Here is a 16,177-nt window from a genome sequence, read left to right as displayed (position 1 = left end):
CGGTATCTTGCATTCAATATTCAGTATACCATGGACATCTAATGAAGAAGAGCCTCCATGTCACCGAGGACCACAGCCGCAGAGGACCACCCGCGCCGCTGCCGAGGACCGCTGCAGGGGATCGCCACATCTGGGAAGACCGCTCCGGACCTCTGCGCCGCCTTCGCTGTGGATGAAGATGATGGACCCGTCTGGAAGAAGACCTTCTCCGCCTGACTTCAGAAACCATGAGTACCTATTTAGGGCTTTAGTGTTTAACATTTTTATTTTATATTTCATTTTTTATTTTTTAACTTAGGTTTTTTGGGGGCACTTTGAAAAAGAGCTCAAGATTAGGTTTTTTAGTGTTAGTTTCTTTTTATTTTGGGGGGTTTGGTAGGTGGGGGGTTTTACTGTTAAGGGGGACTTTGTTTATTTTTAATGTAAAAGAGCTGTTTAACTTAGGGCAATGCCCTACAAAAAGTCCTTTTAAGGGCTATTGGTAGATTAGCATTAGATTAGGGGATGTTTTTATTGGGGGGGCTTTTTATTTTTAATGGGATTAGATTATATATATATAAACCACAATATTTGATTTCAGCAAATACTGCACACTGTCCTTGTATTTAGGTCATGTTTAGGGTATGAAATGTGTTTATGCCATACATGCCTACTGCTCTGATTTTTCTATGACAGTCCCTTTTTTGATCTCCTGTCTATAGTGTAATTGTCCCAGGAGGGACAGCTAATGTGTCCTCAGGTGTGGACCTGGTATTGATGTTTGTATATTGTGACATGTGAGTCTCGTGTACTTAGATCAGCAGAATTATAAAATAATATACCTGATTCTGGGCTAGATTACAAGTGAAGCACTCACAAGCTAACTCCATTCAACTTTGGCTTTTTGCGCTGATCGTAAAGTTTTTTCACTTGCACGCTAACCCGACTCGCGCAAAGATCTGAAGATAGAATATCGCTACTAGGTTAACATACTCCCCAATAGACACCCATACTCATGCGCTAACCCTAATTGCTATAAGGGGGTTAGCTGGTTAGGGGGTTTAGATGTTAGTGGGTATTTTGTAATAGGAGTCGTAGTGGTTTAGGGGTTAATAGTTTAGAGGGGTAGGTTGTGATGGGGGTTGTGGCTGTTTACTGATTTAATGGAGTAGTTATTCGCGCAAATGTTTCCTCCAGCCAAACCCTTTATGCAAACTTTTAGGTTGCATAAAAAGATTGAGTGTTAAATGTTATTGCATTCGAGCAATTGCATATACTTTTAGCTTGTAATATGAGAGCACATTGTTGCTCACCGCCGCCCATAGAAAATATAGAACGCGCACGTTACTGCAAATTTACGTACACAAATTTGTGGTAATTTAAACAGCACGCCACTTGTAATATGGATTTGAGCGTAAAAAACACTGCAATCTCGTAATTGCATTTACGCTCCTCGCGCTAATGATATCGCCCTTGGTTAACTGACAACTATAGATCTCCTGCAGTTTACAGATTTGATTAAATAATACAATATGTGATGTTTTGTGCATATTATGTGGATATTATTATATTATTTGGGTGTTTACGGTGATCAGAGTGGGCGGAGCTGTGGTAATAATTGGTGGGCGTGGACAAAACCTATTTCTTTGTTCTGCTGTAATTTGTAACTGTTATATACAATCTCTCTATGACCAATTTCTCAAGGCACTGTTCAGTATTAATTAACTGCATTTTCTGCATAAACAGCAAGTTTATGATGTTATCTGTTTTTTGTAGCTACACAGAAGCCGATGAACATAAAATCCAGCATTGTTTTTGTTACACCTCCACGGTCCTCACCAGCACTCTGGCTTTCCAGAAAGAGCAGAAGTTAAAATGTGAATGTCAGGTAAGCTGAGCTGACTTGTATTATACTCAGTGGTCAAGTCTTGCTAGATGTCAGTGAATGCTTAGCGTATGGCTGCGTTGGTAATAACAGTAAGTGCTCTGATTATTCACATGGGAGAGATTATTATGAACCGTTTAGTTGATCTCCTTTTGTATAACTGGGAGCCGTCTCAGATCATGCAAACACTCTGACTGATACGTTTGTGCTTGACCTTGGTCTGGTGTGTATCATGCACTTGTCTGTCTGTCAGAGTCTCCACATGATCTGAGATAGGCTCGAGTGCGTGTAAATAGAGCTGATCTTCGAGGGGAAAAAACTATTTTTGCAATAAAGTAAATGAGATCGTTATGCAGGGAGCAATATTCGCATTTCCCTTTTATTTTCATACCCCTTTAACAAATACTAGTCAACTAAATCTCCCAAAAAGAGTGAAGCCAGACTGATCTACCCGTCTAAAGACCGCTGCTCCATAACTTGTCCGCCTGCTCTAAGGTGGCGCACAGAAATTAACTCGATCGAATACGATCGGGTTGATTGACACCCCCTGTTAGGGGGCGGCATTGCACCAGCAGTTCACAAGAACTGCTGGTGCAATGATAAATGGCGATAGTGTATGCTGTCAGCATTAATCGATGTGCAGCAATGTGCAGCGGACATGATACGCTACTTCATATAATGTCCGCTCGCACATTGTTAAATATGCCCCAATGACCTGGTTATAAGTGGAGCTCAACTGATAATGTGCAGAGTAATATTTTGCCTTCTGCCTCACACAATCGATAATGCAAGTCCGGGTATTATAAGTTGTTAAAGGGACACTGAACCCAATTTTTTTCTTTCATGATTCAAATAGAATAGAGCATGCAATTTTAAGCAACTTTCTAATTTACTTCTATTATCAATTTTTCTTTGTTCTCTTGCTATCATTATTTGAAAAAGAAGGCATCTAAGCTAAGGAGCCAGCAAATGTTTGGTTCAGACCATGGACAGCACTTGTTTATTGGTGCTGTCCAATCAGCAAGGACAACCCAGGTTGTTCACCAAAAATGGGCCGGCATCTAAACTTACATTCTTGCTTTTCAAATAAACATACCAAGAGAATGAAGAAAATTTGATAATAAGAGTAAATTAGAAAGTTGCCTAAAATTGCTACTCTATCTGAATCATGAAAGAAAAAATTTGGGTTCAGTGTCCCTTTAATAAAATGTTTAACAAAAGCATTTTAATTCACCCCATACTTAGATAATTCACCCTAAGCTTTCAATGGGAAGTCGAGGGTTAAATTTTGAGCTTGTGCTTCCACTCTGAAATACCACTATTTATTTGACTACTTTTGAAAACCAGGTAATAAAAGTGGTAGCTTCAGTGTGCATTAAACATATGGAAGATGCATAGAAAAGAACAACAACTCCACTACATAAATGTATTTTATGTGCTCTAATCAGATTAGTGCTTGAGAGTTATCCAACTTCTATTTTACTCCCTTTTAATCTATTTTATCTGAGGGTAGTTCCTCAGATATTGCTATCCCTATAGTGTTTGACGTGTAAATTAGTGATTTGTCCACCTGCGCAGCTGTGCAGCACTTGCTTAGCACCTGTTTTAACAGCATCATTCTCAGGGTACCAGCTCAGTTTCTACTGTGGATCATCCACCTGTATATATTACCCAGGGTGGAGTAACTGAATTTGCGCCAGATTTTAAATCTCATTTAAAGTTGGCAGTCGCTGAGGCTATAGTGGCACTGCCTACTGCGTGTAAGTGTAAGCACAGGTATAAACACGTTTCTTCTGGTTCTTCCTCTAACTGTAGCACTTCTGCTGGTCCTCCCAGGACCAGGCAGTCGCAGGGGTCTGAGGCTTAAAGCTCTTCTTGTAGCTCAGAATACGAGGTTTACTTAGAGTCAGAGGACTTTACCTTTCATTTTAAGATGGATTATTTGCGATCCTTACTTATGGAGGTATTAAGAACTTTAGGAGTGCAGGAGTCTCAGCCAGTTGAGGACAAGCTGGTACAGAGATTAGACCTCATCTTCATGTCTAAGGCCCCAGACACTTTTCCTGTTTCGTAATAGGTTTCAGAAATAATTACTAAGGAATGGGATAAGCCAGGAGTCTCTTTCTCTCATTCCCCTACTTTAAAGAAGCATTTTTCTCAGACCCATTTGGAATTATAGGGGACTGTTCCCTCTACTTTAGCCAAAAAAACTACTATCACTCTCAAAGATAGCACTTCTTTAAGGGACCCAATAAACAGGAAACTGGAGGGTTACCTTAGAAAATCCTTTTTTGCAAGGTGGGCTATGGTTTTAACCTATCCCCACTAGAGGATATCCAGAATCGTATTCAGTCCATAAAGACAGCTAATTATTTAATTTGCGATGCTATGGTCCAGATCATTTGCATCAGTGCCAAGAATACGGATCAGCAAAAGAAAGGAAAAAAGCGAGGCAGGGCCAAGAATACGGCTGTCAGGTTAGGAAATGTCCAGAAGAAGACCCAAATGCTAGGGCGAACTTAAACAACACCCTTGCACTCTGAGTTTAATCCAGGAAGTGACCCCACGACAACCTCCAAAAAACAAAGTACCCACGATATGGAGCAGGGTTAGCCTGTGCCAAAATAATTCATGATATCACCAAGATAGACTTCTGAATAAGGAACTGGTTTCAGGAAATGTCTTCCACAGAATCAGGAGAGCAGGGATAGTCCCCTTATACTCAGACAGAAGAAGGGTAAAACAGGAAACAGCTAATAATGCAGGAGTAAGTCATTTGTTATCAGGCAGTCTGAAGGTTAACACTGTGTAGACAGTCTTTGCAGAGTATGCAACAGGTAATCAGGCAGTTTGAGAGTTAACACTGTGTAGACAGTCTTTGCAGAGTATGCAACAGGTAATCAGGCAGTTTGAGAGTAAACACTGTGTAGTCAGAACTTGCAGAATTAACAACATGTAATCAGGTAGTTTGAAGGTTAACACTGTGTTGTCAGAACTTGCAGAGATAGCAACAGGTAAGCTGGTAGTTTGAAGGTTAACACTGATTAATCAGTACTTGTTGAGATTGGCAACAGGATATCAAGCAGTTTGAAGGTTTACACTGAATAATTGTATTTGCAGAGTTTGGAAACAGGTAAACATGCAGATTGAAGGTTTCACAGAAATAACAGTATTTGAATAGTTTGGCCATACACAGAGTAGTCTGAATATGCAGGTTTTGCAGCAGGAAAACAGGAAGTTTGAAAGTTTCACAAAACAAACAGTACTTGCATTGTTTGGAGACAGGTAATCAGGAGGTTGAAGGTTAATCCAGCATAGTAAATCCTTGAAGAGATTGGCAACAGAAAAGCAGCAGTTAGAGAGATTCCTCAGCGAAATCCTATCAGAAGCCACAAAGTTAACAAACAAACGGGCACTGGAGAAACAGGAAGAAACAGAATAAAAAGCCTGGTTGTGACATCATCAGGAAGGGGTGGCTCAGACACCTGTCAATCAAGCACACAGAGAGGACTGCAGAGCTTCCCAGCAGCTGAGCGTGACAACGGCTCTTGCAGTTTTGTCCAGAATAGCTCTTTGGCTGAAATCTTGGTCTGCTTAAATGGTTTCTAAATCCAGACTGTTGTCTATAGCATTTAAGGGTAAGATTCTCTTTGGTCCAGGATTGTACTCAATTATCTCTACCATTACAGGTAGGAAGGGTACTTTCTTGCTTCAAGATAAGAAGTCTAGGCCTAAGAGACAGTCCAGTGGACGCTTTTGTTCCTTTCACACACAAAAAAAGTGAACTTCCTCTTCTTCTCAAAAGAATGAGCCTGCTAAGCTTCCCTAGAGACCTAATCCAGTTTGGAGCAAGTCAGAGCAGTCCAAGATGTTTGCAGCTAATCTAAAGTAAGCATGAAGGTGTGGCCCCCTGATCCAGACTCTTCTCCATTATAGGTCAGGCAAAGCATTTTTTCAGGAGGCATGGGCTTGGTCTGTTCAAGATCCTTGGGTTCTGGAGATTGTTTACTAGGCTTCAGAACTTAGCCTCCACGAGAGAGGTTTATCTTCCAAAAGACCAGAAAAGAAAGCAGCTTTTCTTTGATGCATACGAGACCTAGAGGACATAGGGTAATTGTCCCATTCCATTTATGGACCAAGGAAAGGGGTTTTATTCAAACCTGTTCATTGTTCCAAGCCAACCTGGATCTATAAAGACTGATCAAGTTCTGAAAAGTTCCTTCCTTCAAGATGGAGAACATCAGATCAATTTTACCTCTGGTACTTTATGGTTTATTTATGTCCAAATTGGACCTGAAGGATGCTTGTTTACACATCCCAATCCATTGGGATCATCAATAGTTTCTGCAGTTTGCTTTTCAAGACAAGCACTATCAGTTCACAGCTCTAACTTTTGGTCAAGCTACTCATCCCAGAATGTTTACAAAGGTTCTGGGGACTCTTCTTTCTGTAATTTAGGCTCAGGGAGTTTTGGGAGCTCTGTCTGTCAGATGATTCAGTATCTTATTTGCATAGCTCAATATATGGAGGTTGTGGGCCTTATGGTAGCGGCTCCAGATGCATTGACATTTGAGTCCTCTCCAGCTTTGCATGCTGAGGCAGTGCAATAAAGATCATTCCAACCTTTCTCAGTTTATTTGCATAGACCCTGCCACCAGACAATCTTTCTCTTGGTGGACGTCGCCCAGCCTGGTGTCTCGGGAAATGGGGTTTCATCATTCAAAGAGGAGATAATTACAATTGATGCAAGCCTATCAGGATGGGGTAGTGGTTTGGGGCCATCTGAGGGAACAGGGTTTTTGGTCTCCTCAGAAAGCAGCATTGCCTATAAATGTATTGGAGCTCAGGGCAATTTTCAATGCTCTATTGACGTGGCCTCAACTCTCTGTCCCAGTTCTACATTTTCTATCAGACAATATCACTACGGTGGCATACATAAATCATCAGAGGGGTACACGAAGCTCTTTAGCAATGCAGTAGGTGTCTCGAATCCTGAACTGGGCAGAGGTACATTGATGCACCATTTTGGCCATTATCAGAGCCACCAGACACAACACTCGTTTAAATGGTTGCTCAAGCAGGATGTATTTAATCAGTTGATCAGTCCTGGGGGCTTCCGGAGATAGACCTAATGACATCTCGTCTGAATCACAAACTAACAAGGTATGGGTCAAGATCAAGGGACCCTAAGGTGGTACTAATAGACCCCTTAGTTGCCCCTTGCAGGTATAATCTAGTTTATCTGTTATTATTATTATGATTATTATCGTTTATTTGTAGATCGCCAACAGATTCCGCAGCACTATAAACATAGGCGATATACAAGGTAACATTTATAGGGATCAAATGGGTAGAGGGCTCTGCCGAGAGTCGCACTGTTGTAGTCAGCTCTTATGAAGGTGATCTGCAAACAGTTGGGCTCATAGGCTTACATGCTAAGGCGGTTCATGGCGGAAAGTAATGGAGGAGAGGAACTAGTAGTAGGAAAGTTTAGTGTAGGTTGTATGCATCCCTGAACAGTAGAGTTTTTAGGGAGCACTTGAAGCTTTCAAAAATAGGGGAGAGTCTTGTGGAGCGAGGCAAATAGTTCAACAAGATGGGAGCCAGTCTGGAGAAGTCCTGTAAACGGAATGTGAGGAGGTAACAAAAGAGGAGGAGATTAGGAGGTTGTGAGCAGAGCGAAGGGGGTGTGAGAGAGAGTATCTGGAGACAAGGGGGCCCATTTATCAAGATCCCAACAGAGCTTCTGGTGAGTCTTCTAAGGACCGCTGCTCCATAACCCTGTCCACCTGCTCTGATGTCTCCGAGACAAGGGGGCCCATTTATCAAGATCCCAACAGAGCTTCTGGTGAGTATTCTAAGGACCGCTGCTCCATAACCCTGTCCGCCTGCTCTGATGTCGCCGATTGGCCGCGAGTCAGCAGGGGGCAGCGTTGCACCAGCAGCTCTTGTGAGCTGCTGGTGCAATGTTAAATGCGGAGAGCGTATTGCTCTCCGCATTCAGCGAGGTTTTGCGGACCTGAACCGCACTGTCGGATCAGTTCCGCAAGACCTTTGATAAATAGGCTCCAAGGTCTGAGATATAAAGGGGAGAAGTGCAGTTGATGGCCTTGTATGTCACAGTCAGAATTTTGTGTTTAAGCCTGGAGGCAAGAGGAAGCCAGTAAAGGGATTGGCAGAGAGGTGCAGCAGATGAAAAGAGACGTGTAAGGAAGATGAGCCTGGCAGAGGCATTCATTATGGATTGTAAAGGACCTAGGCGGCAGCTAGGAAGACCAGAGAGGACGGAGTTACAGTACTTGAGGTGGGAAAGGGTGAGAGAGTAGATTAAAATCTTAGTTGTGTCTTGTGTAAGGAAATATCTATTTTTAGAGATGTTTTTAAGATGGAAGCAGCAGGATTTAACCAAGGACTTATTGTGAGGAGTGAAATAAAGATCTGAGTCAAATGTTACCCCAAGAATTTGGGCATGCAGGATAGGGGTAACGATGGAGTAGTTGATAGTCATAGAGAGATGGGAGTGGAGATTTTAGAAGAAGGAGAGAAAAATAAGGAGCTCAGTTTTGGAGAGCTTTATCTTAAGGTAATGAGAGACAGGAAAATATATGAGAAAGACAGTTAGTGACACGGGTTAGCAAGAAAGGAGATAGGTCTGGTGCAGAGAGGTAGATTTGGGTGTCGTGTGGGACTTTATTATGGAACCTAATGATGATGTGTAGATTGAGAAGAGAAGGGGACTGAGGACAGAGCCTTGCGGCACCCCAACAGAAAGTGGTGACAGGGCAAAGGAAGCCCCAGAGAAGGCTACACTAAAGGCTGTCCAGCCGAAACATGTTGATACCAGAGCACACCTGCACAGGATTTGAGAAGACAAAGTGAATACCAGCTATACCCAGTTGAAATATTCAAGTTCCCACTGAGCGGCATATATTTAACCGCAAAGATCACATTGATAACTAGAAATCCTTTTTTTACTTATCCTACAAACTTTCTACTTATCCCAACAACCACATTTCAGCACCCAGATCGGTCACTGACCAACATCTAAGAAACCTGGGAACAACAGACCGGAAAGGCACGCAAAAATTCCACATCAGGAGGTTATCCAACAACCATACCATCGTGATTGGTCACTGACCGACAGACAAGCCACAGAATAGAAAAACCGGAGATACTTAAAAAAACATCAGCAAACGGTTAGCACTTAACCGCAACGAAGATCCCACCAAGAAACCCTTAAGAGCGCGATCGGTCACTGACCGACAAAGGATAAGGTAACTGAGCGGCCACGACAACTACCCAAACACTTATATAAAAGTGAATTTTCTCGCAGCAAACAGATAAGCCCACCTAATAAGAGGAAACCAAAGCGGCATTTATTTAACCGCCAGCAGCTCATATAGAACTGCCACCAGCTTGATCTTGAAACTTAAATCAAAACACTGGCATAGCGGCGTTTATTTAACCGCAATTATCTCACAAAAGTGATATCAAACAGATACACTTCAAGGTACTAATTTGTATACTTATATTATAGTGTGATAAAAATCGCACCAACATACCTCTACATTTGATATATAGTTGCCTAAGATAAGATCTCAATTGCATAGCTGAATTTGAAACAAAGTATCCTATATGAACTATACAGCAACTATTGTTTTATCCACTATAAAATTGTATCTACAAACATTCTGTTAGAAATTACAACTTGTGATAAACCCAAAACTGTATAAATTATAAGATTTCAACGTTATTATTTTAATTTAATTTATTTTTTATATATTATGTACATTTTTATACATATAGACACCGGTGTCATTTTTTAAACTTTGAAGGAATTGTAATAATTTTTGTTTAACTGTACTTTTAGCATCACTACTATTGGGTAAATTTACCATAATCAAATAAAGGATCATATTTATTTCTTAAATAGTTTCGACATCCATTTTTTCCAAAAGAGAATATAAAATTAGGACTCATCAAAACATTAACATATATTGAGCCCACATATTATCACACATATTTACAGTAAGACACATTGGGAATAGCAACTTGTTTTGCGCCACCTACTACAACTAACTATAACTCTTTAAACTTTGGGATAAAGTTTACTTCAGGTGTGCTAGATTCCCCACCAGCTAGACAGTCTAAACCTACCAAACATTCTACACTAAAGGTACGGTTAGACAGGTAGGAAGAGAACTACAAGAGGGCTGTATCACAAATGCTTAAGGATTGGAGGGTTTGGAGCAAAAGAGGGTGGTCAATAGTATCAAAGGCTGCAGACAGATGAAGGAGGATAAGTGGCCTTTGGATTTTGCTGTAAAAAGGTCATTGGTAACCCTAACGATTGCTGTCTCTGTGGAGTGATGGGGACAAAATACAGATTGCAATGGGTCAAGGAAAGACTATTGCATTATCTGTTTCATCCAATTGTTGTTCCTCCCAGAGTGGTGGCTCAAATCAAGCAGGAAAATGTGTTGCCCATCTGATGTGACCCTAAAGGACTTGGTATGCCGACCTTGTACCGATGTCCAGTGCTTCTCAGTGGCATCTTCCTCAGAATCCAGATCTTCTAGCGCAGGGTACATTATTTTATCAAAATCTTCAATCTCTTAGTTTATCTGCTTGGAGACTGAAGGGTTATTTTTTTCTCGGAAGGGTTTCTCCGATTCGTTGATTGAGACATTGATACAAACTTGTAAGCCTGCTACAAGAAAGAGTCAACACAAGGTGTGGAGGCTATATATTTCTATGTGTACTTAAAGGGGTTTATCTTGGCATTCTGTGAGAATTCCCCATTTTTTTTCAGCTTCTTCAGGAAGGATTTGATAAGGGCTTGTCAGCCATTTCTATCAATGGACAGATTTCTGCACTTTCTGATTTGCTTCACAGGAGTCTAGATCATCTTCCTGATATTCAGTAATCTGTTCAGGCTCTGAAAATGAAAATTAGACCTGTAATCAAACCGGTTTCTCCACCATGCAATTTTAATTTGGTCCTTAGAGTCCTGCAATTCCGCATTTTTAGCCGAAGCATTCCTTGGACATCAAGTTGCTATTTTGGGAAGTCCTGTTCTTGTTTCCCATTTCTTCAGCTAAAAAGGGATTCAGAGTTATCGGCTTTGTCTTGTGATCCACCTTATTTGTTTTTTCATCATGATAAGGCTGTATTACGTTTGTATTACGTTGCTAAAGGTAGTTTCAGTGGAAAACATTAATCAGGAAATTGTTATTCCTTCTTTATGTCCTAAGCCACAGTCTTCTAAGGAAAGACTATTGCATTATTTAAATGTGGTTAAGCCAGTTAAGTTTTATTTACAGACTATGAAGGATTTTTGTCAATATCAACGCTTGTTTGTCTCATATTCAGGAAAAAGTAAGGGTCAGTCAGAAGGCTACTTCTGTGTCTTTGTCATATTGGCTGAGGAGTTTAAGTCACAAAGCCTGCTTGGAGGCGGGTCAGCAACTGTGTGCCAGAATTACGGCTCACTATACTCATTCTGTCTCTACTTCTTGTGCCTTCCAGAATCAGGATTCAATTAAACAGATATTCAAGGCTATAACCTGGTCTTCTTTGCATACCTTCAGTAAATGTTATCATTTTGACATTTTTGCCTTCAGGCAGTGGTTACTGTTAAATAGGTTCCCGCTATTATTTGTTTAAATCCTGCCATTTTTTGTGGACTTCTCAGCTTGGATATTAGTTCCAAAGAGTAAGGTCTAATGGACTCTCAAAACAATTAAAAAACAAACATAATTTATTCTTACCTGATAAAGTAATTTCTTTGTTGGTTGTGAGAGTCCACAAACCGTTCCTTTTTTGTTGGTGGTGGCAGTTTTAGTTTTGCACCTCTTTACCCGACTTTTCTTCTTCTTTCTTCCTATCCTTGGTTATACGCACTACTGGGAGGGAAGGGGAAGTGGGAGAAATAATGGTGCTCTGGTGTAGGGCGTCTTTGCCTCCTCCTGGTGATGTAATTCCCAAAATTCAGGTCTTGTGGACTCTCATAACCAAAAAAGATATCAATTTATTAGGTAAGAATAAATGATGTTTTTGCTAATACAGAAGGGTTTCTAAAATAGACAGTATCCATCCTAAGCTTGAGTCAATTGGTGTGTTTCACACATGGTTATTTTAATTGACTTTGAGAGTTGAGCGAGAAACATTGTATCTAAATGAAGCTACATTCCAGAATGTAATTAAAACAGATAATGTTGTTACTACCTCAAATGGTTGAGAACGTCACCCCTATCCAGATATAGAGCTAGATGAATCAAAGCTCATTTTTCTGTCCTTTCTATTCAATTCCCTTAAAAAGAGTATCTTATTACCAGCAATTAAAAGGGCAACACTAAAGACCCCCCAACAAGCCTGCACTACAGGCGGCACCTGATGTGAGTGCTAATTATAAATGTGTCTCATTTTCAAGCAATTAACCTAGATCTTAATTTGCAGAATGTCTTTTTTATGTCAATACATCACTCTTTGTATTGACATCTCTGAGACGCAACAGATTGGGCCGTGTAAATATTAATGGATGCTCATACACTTAATGTCATTGAAATTAAGATACATAAAAATATAGAAAGCCTGTTATGTATTTGGCCAAATAAATACTACAAATAGAAGAGTGTGAAAACTGATTCTGCCCTAAGCTGGAGAGATGTTATTATTTTTGTTAAAATATATTCAATAATGGTTTACAGAATGAAAAAATTGGTTAAAGGCCATAATGGCTGTAATCATGCTGCCCTTGAGGCAGGGCGAGGGGGGCACTCGCTCAGGGCCCTGCTCTTTGGGGTGCCTCACAATGTCAGCTTTGAGGTTATGAGATGATGCAATGTATATGTTGCATTTAGTTTATAAGACGTGTTTATGGTATAAGGAGGTCTAATATTTTGAGTTATTCTTTATATAGGTATAACTGAATGTTGGCACAAGGGTGGGCAATGCAAGGGGCAGGGCATACATTGGAGGCGAATACGGGCAATGGGCTGAGGGGCCCCATAAATGTATCTTGCCCAAGGTCCCCGCAAATGCTAAGGTTGGACTTGGCTGTAATGAAATTAAACCAGAAAAGTTTGAAGGTAGAACTTACCTTGTTAGTTACCATTGGTAGACATAAAGGGGAAATAAAGACTGCTGTATGCTCACAGTTCTCTGGAGTTTATTACATATTGAATACACAGTCCTCAGTAAACCTATGCATTAGTGTTTGTAGGTAGCTCAAATAACAACAAATACTAAGTACAATTTATGCATAAAGCTTGTAATGCTCACAAAGGCATTGTCTGCTCTTAGAGCCCAGTCACGAATGTGCGTTTCCTTTTAAAACCTATTTACAAGGGAAGATTTGTTTGAACATCTTTTTTTACAGATATACTTTAGCAATGGGGCGGTTTCACGTTTTACAGTTTCAGTACTGTTAAAATACAGTTTTAGAAGACATCATAAGTCCTTCTAATAGAAACTTGTAGTCTTTTTTTTCAGATGTAGATCACACCAATCTGGAAAATGGTACTTTGAAAATCAATAAATGTAAATATTAAAAAATAAAATACTTTTAAAACATTAAAATTTTCAATATAGTCTTTGAGAAAACATGCCCAGAATGACCATTATGCCTACATTCAAATGGAATTCAGTTGGTTTAGCAGTGATCAGGGTGCATTGGGATTACAATAGGTTAATCTCACACAAATTAATTTAAAATAACTTTACTGTAGCCTCGAGAGGTTTGAAGGGGTTATTGTATACATCAGTTTTGTGTAGTTTCTCAGTTTATATACCAATAAAAGGTACTTAAACTAAAACAAGTTTTCGAGAACTTTTCTGTTGAAAACACATTAACGGGTGTGAATTTTTAGCAGCCAGATCCATTTTGTATTTTGATAACTTGAAAAACACACTGACCAATTTGCCCGAAAACCAAAAATCATTATGAGGACCAGCTATACAGTAGATTATAATTGACCCACTGTTTTAAACACTTTCTAGAGGAGCAATAAGCGATATAAAAATACACAAAAAAGTTTTTATTTTATAATATTCTAGGCGATAAACCTGCCCAGAGGGCAGTCTATGTATTAAAAATGCAACACCCCAAGCTACAGTTAAAAAAAATAAAAAAGTAAAAGTACAGAAAAAATAAACAAAGCTATCCAAAATAATAACATTAAACCTAAACGAATACCCCTATAAAATTAAAAGCACCCCCTAATCTAATACCAACTAGACTACCAATAGCCCTTAAAATGGCCTTTTGTAGGGCATTGCCCTAAGTTAAACAGCTCTTTTACTACTAAAAAATACTAAGTTACCCCTAACATTGCCCATAACATTTGTATGGGCATTGCCCTTAAAGGGCAATCAGCTCTTTTTCAAGACCAAAAAAACCCCTAATCTTTAAAAAAAAAAACACCCCAAAAATGAAAATAAAAAAGTCTAAACCTAAGCCCCAAATAGGTACTCACTGTTTCTGAAGTCCAGCGGAGAAGGTCCTCTTCCAGATGGATCCATCATCTTCTATCTTCATCCGGAGTGAAGGTGGCGTGGAGCGGAGGTGCGCAGCTAAGTGCTAAATGCCTGGATCCTCAGCAGTGGTCCTTGGCGGTGGTGGACCTCAGCGACATGGAGGCTCCTCTTCATCCGATGTCCGTTGTGACTGAATATTGAATGCAAGGTACCGCAATCAATTTGGGGTACTTTGCATTCCTATTGGCTGAAATTTTGAAATCAGCCAAAAGGAATGCAAGGTACCACAATAAATATGGGGTACCTTGCATTAAATCTTCAGTGTGCGGTGGACGATCGCATGAAAAGGAACCTCCATTCCGCCACTGAGGTACGCCGCCAATGACTGCCGCAGAGGATCGCCACATCTGGGAAGACCACTCCGGACCTCCGTTCTGTGCCACCTTCGTTGTGGATGAAGATGATGGACCCCCCTGGAAGAAGACCTTCTCCACCAGACTTTAGGAACTGTGAGTACCTATTTGGGGCTTTAGTGTTAGGCTTTTTTTTTTTAAATTAGGGTTTTTTGGGCAATTGAAAAAGAGCTGAATGCCCATACAAGTTTAGGTTTTTTAGTGTTAGGCTTTTTATTTTGGGGGGTTTGGTAGGTAGGGGGTTTTACTGTAGTATTTTTTTTAAGGAAAATAACTGTTTAACGTGGGGCAATGCTATTCAAAGGGCCCTTTTAAGGGCTAGTGGTAGGTTATTTTTAGATTAGAGGGTGTTTTTATTTTTGGGGAGCTTTTTTTATTTTCATATGGCTAGATTTAGAGTTTTGTCGGTAACGACCCGCGTAGCTAACGCTGGCTTTTTTTCTCCCGCACCTTTTAAATACCGCTGGTATTTAGAGTTCACAGAAGGGCTGCGTTAGGCTCCAAAAAGGGAGCGTAGAGCATATTTACCGCCACTGCAACTCTCAATACCAGCGGTGCTTACGGACGTGGCCAGCTTCAAAAACGTGCTCGTGCACGATTCCCCCATAGAAAACAATGGGGTATTTTGAGCTGAAAAAAAACCTAACACCTGCAAAAAAGCAGCGTTCAGCTCCTAACGCAGCCCCATTGTTTTCTATGGGGAAACACTTCCTAAGTCTGCACCTAACACCCTAACATGTACCCCGAGTCTAAACACCCCTAACCTTACACTTATTAACCCCTAATCTGCCGCCCCCGCTATCGCTGACACCTGCATATTTTTTTAACCCCTAATCTGCCGCTCCGTACACCGCTGCAACCTACGTTATCCCTATGAACCCCTAATCTGCTGCCCCTAACACCGCCGACCCCTATATTATATTTATTAACCCCTAATCTGCCGTCCCCAACGTCACCTCCACCTACCTACAATTATTAACCCCTAATCTGCCGACCGGACCTCACCGCTACTATAATAAATGTATTAACCCCTAATCCGCCTCACTAACCCTATAATAAATAGTATTAACCCCTAATCTGCCCTCCCTAACATTGCTGACACCTACCTTCAAGTATTAACCCCTAATCTGCCGACCGGACCTCACTGCTACTCTTACAAATGTATTAACCTCTAAAGCTAAGTCTAACCTTAACACTAACACCCCCCTAAGTTAAATATAATTTAAATCTAACAAAATAAATTAACTCTTATTAAATAAATTATTCCTATTTAAAGCTAAATACTTACCTGTAAAATAAACCCTAATATAGCTACAATATAAATTATAATTATATTGTAGCTATTTTAGGATTAATATTTATTTTACAGGCAACTTTGTATTTATTTTAACCAGGTACAATAGCTATTAAATAGTTATTTACT

The 16,177-nt window shown here is 40.2% G+C and overlaps 1 protein-coding gene across 4 annotated transcripts in view; it reads left to right on the top strand.

Annotated features, from left to right (window-relative positions):
• The window catches only part of PDE2A (phosphodiesterase 2A), a 1,131,360-nt gene that overhangs the window by 965,938 nt on the left and 149,245 nt on the right, over nt 1–16,177 (top strand). For all 4 annotated transcript variants that reach the window (XM_053708776.1, XM_053708774.1, XM_053708775.1 and 1 more), the window contains one exon: nt 1,756–1,867. In XM_053708776.1, the coding sequence (XP_053564751.1) occupies nt 1,756–1,867 (112 nt within the window). The remainder of the gene's footprint in view (nt 1–1,755; nt 1,868–16,177) is intronic.

Source organism: Bombina bombina, chromosome 3 (assembly GCF_027579735.1).
Source record: "Bombina bombina isolate aBomBom1 chromosome 3, aBomBom1.pri, whole genome shotgun sequence".
NCBI lineage: Eukaryota > Metazoa > Chordata > Amphibia > Anura > Bombinatoridae > Bombina > Bombina bombina.
Note: the sequence above shows the minus strand (reverse complement) of the source record. Positions and strands in the feature narration are given on the sequence as shown.